This window comes from Cnephaeus nilssonii, assembly GCF_951640355.1.
Source record: "Cnephaeus nilssonii genome assembly, chromosome: 16".
NCBI lineage: Eukaryota > Metazoa > Chordata > Mammalia > Chiroptera > Vespertilionidae > Cnephaeus > Cnephaeus nilssonii.
Genome location: NC_137087.1, coordinates 43312164 through 43324979, shown reverse-complemented (window position 1 = coordinate 43324979; position 12816 = coordinate 43312164). Strand labels below are relative to the sequence as shown.

General features: G+C 41.9%; 1 protein-coding gene and 1 pseudogene across 3 annotated transcripts in view; one reads left to right on the top strand and one right to left on the bottom strand.

The window, feature by feature from the left end:
- The window catches only part of ENTPD7 (ectonucleoside triphosphate diphosphohydrolase 7), a 35976-nt gene extending 30683 nt beyond the window's left edge, over window positions 1–5293 (bottom strand). The window contains exons 1-3 of one of the 2 annotated variants that reach the window (XM_079794143.1): window positions 5171–5293; window positions 4792–4892; window positions 3419–3601 (exon numbers count right to left, since the gene is read on the bottom strand). In XM_079794143.1, the coding sequence (XP_079650269.1) occupies window positions 3419–3601; window positions 4792–4799 (191 nt within the window). In that variant the 5' untranslated portion in view covers window positions 4800–4892; window positions 5171–5293. Of the gene's footprint in view, window positions 1–3418; window positions 3602–4791; window positions 4893–5037 lie in introns of both variants that reach the window. The other variant, XM_079794144.1, reaches the window with a different exon arrangement.
- Window positions 5294–10962: 5669 nt separating this feature from the next.
- On the top strand, window positions 10963–11358 carry LOC307112938 (small ribosomal subunit protein uS8-like; annotated as a pseudogene). The gene has a single exon. The product of its transcript is annotated as a small ribosomal subunit protein uS8-like (transcript).
- Window positions 11359–12816: the final 1458 nt, after the last annotated feature.

Below are 12816 nucleotides of genomic sequence, written 5' to 3'. Positions count from 1 at the left end.
TAACTTGCTTTAAGCAGAATTGAAACTCCTGAGGAAGGCTCAATTTAGCTGTGAACCTAAAACTGCTCTAAAAAAATTAACATGTACTAACAAAACAAAACAGCTCTGGATTCTATCCCTACTGACATCCCATTACTCTCTAAATTTACCTTTCCCTAACTTCTAGTTCTAATGCGAACCTCCTCCTTTCTCCTTTCAAAAGCACTGTGGGTGGGTACATAATAAAGAAAAAAAATGCAACTCCTCAGTTTTGAAACTACTGAGGGGGAAATCCATACCCAGGCTTATAAAGTTCTGGGATTTTATCACCCAGAAGTGATATGTAAAGTTCCATGAATGGCTGAAAATTTTTTGAATTAAAACATTTTTTCAATACAAAAATAAACTAAGAATTTTAAACATTAGCTACTTTCAGACATATTAAAATACAAAGATGCAATGTTACTTGAGGACCTGCTATTCACTCTGTGGAATATCACAAAATACTGATAGAGCCCTAACTGGTTTGGCTCAGTGGATAGAGTGTCGACCTGTGGACTGAAGGGTCCTGGATTCAATTCCAGTCAAGGGCACATGCCCAGCTTGCGGGCTCGATCCCCAGTAGGGGGCATGAAGGAGGCAACCAATCAATGATTCTCTCTCATCATTGATGTTTCCGTCTCTCTCTCTCTCTCTCCCCCTTCCTCTCTGAAATCAATAAATATATATATATATACACATATATACTAGAGGCCCAGTGCACGAAATTCATGCACGGGTAGGGTCCCAAGGTCTGGCTGGTGATCAGGACCAATCAGGGCCTTCTGGCTGCTGGTGAGGGCCTTCCTTCCAGCTACTGGCAGGGGCCTTCCTTCATTCCATGTCGCCCCCTGGTGGTCAGCACACATCATAGCGAGCAATCGAACTCCTGGTCTCCTGGTCAAACTCCCAAGGGGTCACTTTGCATATTAGCCATACATACACACACACACACACACTAATATAGTTCACTGTGTAAATTAGGAACATTTTAAGTAGGAAAAAATAAGACTATATATATGTAATAAAAAAATCACAACCACAAACACTAGCTTAAAATTTTTTTATAAGCTATTGAACTAAAGTGATATGTGTTGCCATCAATTCTTAGTTATTTGCTTAATGATTTTATCATCAGCTAGAGGTCACTGGTGCTTAAGCAGTAGCTGCTGCCATAAAAAAAAAGAAATTCTAGAAGAAAAATTTTAAAGATTTTTAAAATTTTTTTTATTAATTTCAGAGAAGAAGGGAAGAGGGTGAGAGAGATAGAAACATCAATGATGAGAATGCCCCCTATTGGGGATTGAGCCACAACACAGGCATGTGCCCTGCCTGGGAATCAAACCATAACCACCTGGTTCATATATTTTTTGCCAATGTGACAAAAATAGGTATAATTTTGATTCATTCACACTAGACAGTTATTGTTGTATTAGCTATTGTCATTTTTTTTTCATTTTAACAATCTAAGGGAAAAGAGATCAGTGCCCTTAAAAATTCTTACAGTGCCCGAGTAGGTGGGGCTCAGTTGGAGCACTGTCCCAGGCACTGAAGAGTTTGATTCCCAGTCAGGGCACATACCCAGGTTGCAGGTTCGATCCCAGTTGGAGCGTGTAAGGGAGGTAACTGATCAATGTTTCTCTCTCTCTCCCTCTCCCTTCCTCTCTCTCTAAAAATCAATGAAAACATATCCACAGATGAGGATTTAAAAAAGAAAAGAAAATTCTTGCAGCACACCAGTTGAAAATCACCACCTTAGAACAATGGTTCTCAACTCCAGCTGCACATTAGAGTCACCTTGAATATTTAAAATAAAAACAATACATGGTGGCACTTATATGAAGTGAAATGTATGGCAACAATAGCACAAAGGGCAAGGGCAAAAGGGCAGATTCTTATATATATATATATATATATATATATATATATATATATATTATTGATTTTTTACAGAGAGGAAGGGAGAGGGATAGAGTTAGAAACATTGATGAGAGAGAAACATAGATCAGCTGCCTCCTGCACAACCCCTACTGGGGATGTGCCCGCAACCAAGGTACATGCCCTTGAGAATCGAACCTGGGACCCTTCAGTCCGCAGGCCAACGCTCTATCCACTGAGCCAAACCGGTTTAGGGTAAAAGAGCAGATTCTTACAATATATGTAAAGTGGTGTATTACTTGAAGGTAGACCATGATAAGTTAAAAATGTATACTATAAAAAAATAAAAAGAAAAAAAATGTATACTATAAAGGTTAAATCCTAAAGTAATCACTAAAAAAGTAAAAACAGAGTTATATCTAATAAGCCAACAAGAGACAAAACATTATATGCATAGCCCATAGACACAGACAATAGTGTGGTGAAGGCCTGGAGTGGGGCAGGGGCTGGGTAGAAAGGGCGTAGGAGGGAAAATGAGGGACATGAGTAATACTGTCAACAATAAAAATAAATTTTAAAAAGAGAGACAAAATGGAATAATTCATATTCAAGTCAAAAGAAGGGAGAAAAAGAAGAAAAACAAACATAGAACAGATATGACAAGCAGAAAATAGCAAGATAGATTCAAACTTAAACATAATTTATAATCACATTAAATGTAAATGGCTTAAACACCCCAAACAAAAAGCAGACACTGTCAGGTAGGATAAAAAGCAAGACTCAGCTAAATGCTGCTACAAGAAACCCACTTTATTTTATTTTATTTTATTTTATTTTATTTTATTAAAATATTTTATTGATTTTTTACAGAGAAGAAGGGAGAAGGATAGTCAGAAACATCGATGAGAGAGAAACATCGATCAGCTGTCTCCTGCACACCTCCTACTAGGGATGTGCCCACAACCAAGGTACATGCCCTTGACCGGAATCAAACCTGGGACCCCTCAGTCCACAGGCCGATGCTCTATCCACTGAGCCAAACATGTCAGTCAGGGCAAAAAACCCACTTTAAATATAAAGACTGAAATAGGCTAAAACTAAAAGGATGGAAAACCACCTGTCATTCTAACTCTAATTAAAAGAAAGCTTAAGTACATTAATACCAGACCAGTAGATTTCATAGCAAAGAATATAATCAAGGATAAAGAGAGTCATTCAATAATGATAAAAAGGGTCAATTCATCAAGAGTACATAATAATCGTAAACATATATGCACTAATAAGTTAGCCCACAAAAACAAGAAAATAGGAAAGATGCCTTTCAAGGTTAAAACACGGCATCATCATTCCTGAATCATAACTGAAAATTGTCAAGATTATTATGCAATAAGTGTCATGCAATTTTACTAACAAAAGTACAGTTTTCCCCAAAAGGGTCAAAGGTAGTAATGTGTTAAACAGCTTATCAAAATATGTCTGACTTCAATGCAAAGCTGATGAAAGTGATCTAAAGCTGACTCACCTTTCATATTGCCTATCTCGTGGCAATGAAGCACCCCAATGTCGAAAGTCCATGATTAACATAAGGAGAAGGAGGCAGGATATGAAGAAGAGTCCTAGGAATGCCACCCGCTGACGGGGAAACGGGCTCACTGTGGGCACAGTAAAGTACCAGGAGGCTGGGCAGAGGTAGGAAAAACTGATCCTGAAAGGAGACAAACGTTAGTAAGAAGAGTCTCTACAACTGAGTACTAAAATACAGTTCTTATACTGGATTAAAGCCCTTCCTAATAAATGCAAAAATTCATGCCACCAGAAACTTAAATGTTCTTAGAGTCTCACATTTTAGAAAAGGACCCATATGGTTCATGGTGCTTCTACCATGTAAGTCAGAAAAGCTGTATCTGATCTTTTTCCAAGTCTGCCCTTTGGGGTGAAATTCAAAGAATTAGTCTTATTTTAATGAAAAGGTCACCAGTCTCCCTGAGCAACTTCTTAACATTGAAGAATCAGAGCACTACGACATTACCACCAAAAATGCTGTCAAAAAATTGGATAGTCAGGAAATTTATCCAACTGATTTAAAAAATGTTTTAATAGGTAATATATGCACACAGTAAAAAAAAATCAAACAATTAAAAAATATATATATATATATGTGTGTGTGTGTGTATATATATATATATATATATATATATATATATATATATATATATATAAAATGGAAAGTGAGTCTTTTGCCCTAATCCAACCATTTCCCTCTCAAGGCAACCATTACTACCCAGTTTCTGTGTATTTTTCCAGGGATATCCTATGTATACACAAGCACAGGTATACATTATATATGGTAACATATCCAGGTGTGTGTATGCATCTCCATTTTGTTTTGTTTTACGCCTTATATACTGTCCTGCATCTTTCCCCACTTACTCTGTTTGACAACTGTCCCATATCCACAGATCCACATTAATCTTTTCTGAAAGCTTCAGAGTATTATTACAATGGTTGGACAAGTGTATTCAACTGTGAAGTTCATTTTCTATATTGATTCAAAAGGATCTCAGTCTGTTTTCAAGGTTCATTACCAAGTAAAAATAAAAATCTTTTTTTTTTAACCTAGTCTCACTCAAATGGAAATCTGAAAGAATAATACAGTCTAACCCTTTCTGAGCTGAGCAAGCACTAACCTGAGCTGAGGGTTAGGGGCTGGAAACTATTGTTGTATCTGCCTTCAAAAGAATGAAACTTTGATCTTTGCAACCATGTGTCCAGATGCAAAGTCCAGATGCAGACCTAGGACAATCTTCACTTGTAACCACCGCCCAGGACCCCTCAACCTGCCTGCCACCCCGCACCGAGCCCCTAGCTGAGAAGGAAGTGAGCAAGCAGCCTTACCTAGCCATGGGCTCCCTTCAGTGGTCCCAACGCGTCACCTCCTTTTCCTTTTGCCCTGAGAAGGTGGTCTCCTGGTCCCAGGCATCTCCTAAGCCTGCAGCCTGGAAAGAGTCGGCTGGGTTTCAGGCTTCCCTCCAGCAGCGCCCACAAGACCAGACCTCCAGGAGGAGGCCACGGCGCCCACCCCCTCCCCGAGCTCCCATTCCAGGCACGTCCGCTCGCGTTCTGGGGCCCAGCGGACCCTACCCCGGCTCCCTGGGAGTGGGGCGTTCTCGAGGGCCAGCGATGTCCTCGAGGAACCGGCGGTCCCCGGGTGGCGGGGTGGGGGTTCCCGCTTCGCTTCCCGTCCCTCTCGGCCTTGCCGCCCTCCAGCGCTTACACTCGCGGGACCAGAGGCCCGCCGGCTCCTTCCGCGCCTCTCCGCTCGGTCCCGGGCGAATGCCCACGGTCCCCTGCCCAGCCGGAAGGAGGCCTGCGCCGGCGGCGGCGCCACGTCCCCAAGGAAACCGCAGGGAGCCAATGACTGACAGGGGACCCGCGGAAAGAGACCCGCCCTCCACCCAGCCCGAGCCGCCGGCGAACCAGCTCCGTGGGCCGCACGTCCGTCCGTCGGAATAGCCAATCCCCAAGAGCGTTCGGCCCCTAATGCCCGCCCCCAGGATCTCGAGTGCGTCCAATCCGGAAGGGTATCGTGCCGCGGCTCCGCCTGGAGGGGCCGGCGGAGGGCGCACAGGTGAGCGGGGCGGTCCGGCACCGGGATACCCCGCTCCACCCGCCTTCTGAGCGGCGGAAATTCTCCGCCGGCTGCCTTCTCCGCGGCTGCTCCCTGGGCAGAGCGGCCTCGGTGGGTGGGTGGCTCTCGGGGTGTCTGCGACAGTGGTGCATTCCTTGCCCACAACCTATTGGAGGTTTTGGGTCCCCCAACCCTGCCCGGCAGAATGGCATTTCCTCGACCTCAAACCTTTCCTACAGCCCCCCAAACTGATGCCTGGGCTTCGTTGTTTTGTCCCGTGAGAAAAACATATAAATTGGGGACAATGACGTCTACACCGAGGCACTTATACCCATTCATTCAACGTTAATTGATTGCTGAGTGCCAGACAGGAGCAAAAACGTAATGTTTCCTTAATGCGGTTTTTTCTTTCTTGTGTACACAGCCGGTTCATTTCCTGGAGGGAGCCGCTTGGAAAGGATAAAGTCCAAGTCCTTACAAACGTGGCACAGGCACGGCCGTCCACGCACGACCCGCCCGTGCAGCATCTTTCGCTGCTCCTGACCTCCCTTAATAGGCTCCTGCAACGCGCCTCTGGTTTCTGCCCTCTCTCTGGCATTGCTCCTTCTGCCTCTCCCCACCCCTGCACCTGCCTGGAATACCCTTCCCTGACTTTAGCAGGCTAACTAGCCTCACCTCTTCTAAAAGCCTTATTTGACCTACACCCCGTTTATGTATGCCTATTGTTTCGCTTGCTACATTGAATTGCAATTATATTTATGTGTCTGTCTGTCCAAATGGACAGAGTATCCTTGAGGGCAGGGAATGTTTGCTTCCACTTCAATGTTGGGCACTGCCTGGCATATAAAATACACTTCATATACAATATATAAGTGAACGAATAACTGGAATTAAGTGAAGACAACCCAAATGAGAACAAAAAGAGGCTATTTATTCCATGTCTGCTATAACAAGGCAATCAGCCACCATCATTTGTGTCTGGCAGAGACTCAAAGGGTGTCAGGGGAGTAGGAAGCTAAAAGTAAAAGAAAAATGAGGGTAGGGGTTTAGGTTTCATGTATGCTCTGATTTGAGAGTATTAAAATAAGGAAGCTGGAGGCAAACTAACCAGAAGCAGGGCACCTTATGTAATGGTGTTTGGGGGGGGAGGGAAGAGGGGGGAGGGGTGGGGAGGGAAGGAGCATATTTGGCTTTCTCTAATTGCTCCTGAATTGAAGGGAGAGGGGCAAAAAATAGGGAAGCAGACAGTCATTGATCAGTCAACAGTTCTGGGCTGATTGCAGCAGAGGTTGTGGGTTCAGAGTTCTAATTGTGATACATAGTCTGGCGATTGTCCAGTTTGTTTATTCAGTATCATGATTATAGTTGACCCTTGAACAACATGGGTTTGACCTACACAGGTCCACTTATACATAGATTTTTTTCCCATAAATATATACAGTGCTATAAATGTATTTTCCTTATGGTTTGTTAAGTAACATTTTCTTTCCTCTAGCTACTTTACTGTAAGAATACAGTATATAATACACATATAAAAATGTATTAATGGACTATTTACATTATCTGTAAGGCTTCTGGTCAACAGTAAGCTATTAGTAGGTAAGTTTTGAGGGAGTCAAAAGTTATATGCGAATTTTCAACTGCGCGGTGTTGGCACCCTTAAGCCCATGTTGTTCAAGGACCAACTGTTTTGTTTTGTTTTTTCCCCCTCTGTTACCCTCCCAACCTAATTGGCTTCCTAACTTACCTTTCTCCCTCAATTCTCAGTTTCAGTGTTCTTCTCTGTCCCTCAATCCCTACTCTTTTTCAAGTATTATAGCTTATCTGGGCCCCCAGAAACCACATTGAGTAAAATAGTTGCATAAAGTTAAGATTAACCACAAAATTATACAAGTATCAGGTATTTTTTTTATTTAGAGCCCAGTTCAGTGCCTGGAACAAGATAGACATGGAAAAAAAAACTCAACAAATGTTTTGGATTTTTTTTATTATTGAAGTTGCCTTCCAACTGTGCAGTTCTAAGTCTAACATGTATATTTCAAACTCTAGTGTTCCACCAACTCTAGTGTTTTTGAATGGAAACAGAATTTCTATTTATGCTTGAAACAGTACTTAATTCATATGGTTTATGAGCTACATTAACTTAGAACTTGAAGTTGCATTGAAACAGCTTCTAATTTACATTTCACATCTACTATCATAAAACAGAAAACAAACCTGCATTTTAAGTATTTATTCATTTTTAATTAGTTTATTTATTTACTTTTGTTAATCTTCACCTAAGGATATTTTTCTATTGATCTTTTAGAGAGAGTGGAAGAGAGGAAAAGACAGAGAGAAACAGCTATGTGAGAGAAACACATGGAGTGGTTGCCTTCTGCGCATGTCAGAACCAGGGTCTGGGCGGGGGGAGGAGCCTTTGGTCCCCAGGCCGACACTCTATCCACTGAGCCAAATCGGCCAGGGCCAAACCTGCATTTCAATCCCAACTCGTTCTCCTCTTACTTTCTTAGTCTGGTTGGTTTGGACAGGACTTCCTTCAATAAGTCCATATGCCCTCAAGCATTTGTAAAGCATGACTCTTTACACAAACCTGCAATGTTTATCTGATTAACAGCTCACTGAGCTGAGTTCTGAGGTTTCCAGTTAGCCAAAACAAGAAGAAGAAGAAAAAAAAAAGCGTTGAGATAATTTCTTCATCTCATTTGCTGTAAGTCAAGTCAACATGTTGAAACAAATTACAGAAATCCATATTTCAAAACACGTTTTTAACTGCTTTTTAAAGGCTTGTCTACAATTACATTTGCAATTTTCTCAGGAAGTTCTTGACTCTACCCAGTCCTGAGCAAAATCAGCCAAACCAGTCCCACACTCGGTGCCAGTTGTCTGCATTGCTTTATTTCTCTAATCAATTTTCTTTCATTCCACACTCCATCCTTCCATAATCTCTTAAGTAATGTGGTCTCCACTCTTCCTTCCATGTTTACTCATCCATCTTCAAATGTCTTGAAGTCACCTCATTATCCAAGACCAAGCTCATTGTCTCTTTACTCTCACCTTATCTACCCAAACCTCCTCTGTTCATATTTAACCAACTTTGATTAAATACCCTATGATTCACCCAAGCACAAATTTGCAAGTCATTCTAGAATCTCTACTCCCTTTCACCATTCTATCCAGTTAGTCTCTAGGTGTTCTTAATTAAAATGTCTAATATCCTCTCCAATATCTTTCAATGAAACCTGCTAACTTGTGGCCCTGCCTCCAGATCCATGCTCCTCCTGAGTATCCCTCCATTCTGATACACTAGTGAAATATAATCATATTACTTCCTGTTTTAAAATCTTTCCATGTTTTCCCATCCCAATGGGATATAGTCCAAATTCCTTTGGCATGTTGTGGCAGATTCTGCTGACTGCCTACCCAAAAAAGCCAACAATCTCTCTTTCACCTTGTTAGCAGAATCCAAATTTCATTTGAGTAACTACAATACTATACTTAGTTATGTGATTAAAGAGGGCTAAGCTCCAACCCCACCCCCAGGGAATAAGTTATGGTTGGTCTAAGTCAATCATGATGGCCCATTCTATCAGCAAATATTGAACCTGGACATCTGATGCAGTTCTAACCAATGACACTGAAGGGGAGTCAGCTGTTGGAAGGAATGAGAGGAGAAGAGAAGACATTTCTAAGTCAATAAAAAGTTTACAACTATGGTGGGGGACAGGCCTGGGAGTAACAAGAAAAACTTGGGTCCTTGATAACAGCATAAAGCTGCTAAGTTAACCAGTGTGGGAGCAGCCCTATATATGGACATATTATTGGAGATGCTAAATTCATTATTGTTCTTATTTTTAAGTCACATGAATCGGGGGATTCTTACCTGTAGACTCCTAACTAATACGTGTGGCTTATAATGCCTAATATGATCTAGCTCCCAATATCTTCCAAGCACCCCAATAAATATTCATACCCACAACCCTGCCATATTTACAGTTCTCAGAATTATGCCCTTTTCACCTCTGAGCCTTTATAATTGCTGTTACTTCTGCCTAAAAACGACTTTCATTTCTCTACCAAATGAACTCGTACTGATCCTTCAAAACTCAGCTCAAATATCACCTATTCTGTGAGCTCCCCCGGTCAGCTCAGGTGCTTCTCCTTTGCTCATGTATTCTTCTCTTACTTCTTTTAAGATATATATATTTTTATTGATTTCAGTGAAGAAAGGAGAGGGAGAGAGAGATAGAAACATCAATGATGAGAGAGAATCATTGATCAGCTGCCTCCTGCATGCCCCCTACTGGGGATCGAGTCCACAATCTGGGCATGTGCCCTTGACTGGAATAGAACCTGGGACCCTTCAGTTTGCAGGCAGAGGCTCTATCCACTGAGCCAAACTGGCTAGGGCCGGGGTCGGCAAACTGCTGCTCGCGAGCCACATGCGGCTCTTTGGCCCCTTGAGTGTGGCTCTTCCACAAAATACCACGGCCTGGGCGAGTCTATTTTGAAGAAGTGGCATTAGAAGAAGTTTAAATTTACAAAATTTGGCTCTCAAAAGAAATTTCAATCGTTGTACTGTTGATATTTGGCTCTGTTGACTAATGAGTTTGCCGACCACTGGGCTAGGGCCATGTATACTTCTTTAGGGCAAGACTAATTATTTTAAAAGCTGGCAGCTGTTTGAGTGGACCTGCTACCAGTTGGCCTAGTAGGAAGACAGAATATCTAGGTTTTAGAACTCAATGAATATATTTGGTCAGAGAAAGTGGGATCCCCTGGGCTTAGCCTAAATGGGAGAGTTTTAGACCAAGATAACTTAAATTACTCTGCATAATAAAATACAGGAATTTTGAGCATTCCCTCTAGATACTGGGTTAGGGTAGCTCTGGTAAGGAAAAAAGAAAGATGAAAGAAAAGAGAAGGGACCCATGCAAGGTAGTGGCAGACAGAACTAAAGAGAAGGGCCTATGAGAGAGTCCCTGTATTATTTGTCTATAGTTGCATAACAAATCACCCCAAAACTTGGTGGCCTAAAACAACAAGCATTATTGTCTCTCACAGTTATCATGGGTCAGGAATTTGGGAACAGCTGGCTCAAAGTCTCTCATAATACTGCAATCGATGTCAGCTGAGGTTATAGTCATATGAAGTCTTAACTGGGACTCAAAGATATACTTCTAAGATGGCATATTGTGTGGCTGGCAAGTAGATGCTGGGTGTAGGTGGGAGGCCTCAGTTCCTTTTCATATGGGATTCTCCCAGGAATGCTTGAGGTCTTTATGACAAGACAGCTGGCTTCTCCCAGAGCAATCTGAAAGAGGGGGGAGGGAGGGAGGGAAGGAGGAAGAGAGAGAGAGAGAAGAGAAACACTAAGTGAAAGCGCTATGCTTTTTCTGAATTAGCCTCAGAAGTCACATATCAATCTTTGGCCATCTTTCCGTGCCACCATAATGGTGCATGTGAAAGTCCTGGCTGATGCTCTCAAGGGCATCAACAATATGGAAAGAGAGGCAAATACCAGGGTCTTACTAGGCCATGCTCCAAAGTCATTGTCCGTTTTCTAACTGTGATGATGAAGCATGGCTACATTGGTGGATTTGAAGACATAGATGATCACAGAGCTGGGAGAATTGTGAACGTCATAGGCCAGTTAAATGACCATGGAGCGAACAGGCCCAGATTTCAGGTACAACTCAAAGATCTAGAAAAATGACAGAATAACCCGTTCCCATTCCATCAGTTTGGTTTCATTGTACTGACAACCTAAGTGGGCATCATGGACCACGAAAAGACAACACACAGGAGGGAAAATCCTGGGGTTCCTTTTCTAGGGGGTGTAAGCCATATGTGCAAATAAAATGCCTCAATGGAAATAAAAAGTCACATAGCTTTACTTCTGCCACATAATATTTATTAAAAGCAAGTCACTAACTCCCAGCCAGCATTTAAGGGGAAGGCAATTAGGCTCTACCTTTTGAAGGGAGAAGTATCCAACAATATGTAGATATTTTAAAATACCCACAGTCCCCAAGACAATGTGGTCAAAGAAATCTCAAATAATAGTGTAGACATCTAGGGTTCAATTTTGAGTTCTGTGTTATGGTATAATCCTCTCCAGGACCCCAAAACTTTAATAAAAGCTGATAACACTACAGCCATGCGTTAGAGTACTTTGAGGAATGAAGGCATAGCAGTGCAAAAAGATGACAACAACTGTGGGAGGTGACTTAACAAGTAGGATAAGTGAAAATTTGAAAAAAAAAAGTTTAAACTTAAACTAGCCCTAATATTTGGTACAATAAGAAATACTTGATATATGAAAAAAAAGAAAGCCAGGAAGAAAGAAAACTTGACGATCACAGGAAATAATAGTCATTCAGAGAAGTGAAAGGCCGTACTTTAGAGGCACCAGCAGGGGAGGCAGGGTGCAGTATTGCAAACTCTAAAATGTCCCTAGTAGTTGGGAGCCAGGCATGAAGAGAAAGCTATTGATCCCCTCCTCTGGGTATCCATTCTAATTTTATTTGGGTGTGAGGAAGGTGCCTTGAGCATTTGAGGATCCTGACTCCACCCCTGCTTCTAGGAGTGGAACATGTAATCCAGGCCTAATATATGAGGCAAAATTCCATCCCTTGGACACAATTATTTTTTTTAAGAGTGGGCATATAGCTCAATTCCAGATAAAGAGACATTTAAAAAATTGTTTTATTATTTATGTTTTTTCAACATTTTTTTTTTAAATCCTCACCCAAGGTATTTTTCCATTGAGTCCCATAGAGAGTGGAAGAGAGAGGGAAAGACAGAGAGAAATATCAATGTGAGAGAAACATCGATTGGTTGCTTCCTACACTCACCCTGGAGCCTGCAACCCAGGGACAGGCCCCTGACCAGAATCGAACCCGGGACCCTTCAGTCTGCAGGCTGATGCGCTATCCACTGAGCCAAACTGGCCAGGGCAGAGACATTTACTACGGCAAATAAAAAGTTTATTTTTCTTAGAGAGTGTCTGAGGGAGCAATTCCCCCTCTCTCCTCACCTTCCACTCCCTAGATTCTTAATGACATGCACGGTTAAACCACTGAGTCCAACCAAACCTGCATTTCATTTTATGTCTGGACATCCAACTATTTGAGCTAATATCTTTTATTAAGTCAATATGAAATGAGTACTAGTCTTTCAACTTTTTGTATGTTTGACAATTTTCACAATTGAACGTGGGGGAGGGGGAACTACATTTAATACTATCTCTCAACTACCAGGCTGGAAAAGATTAAACTGTTTGATATGCA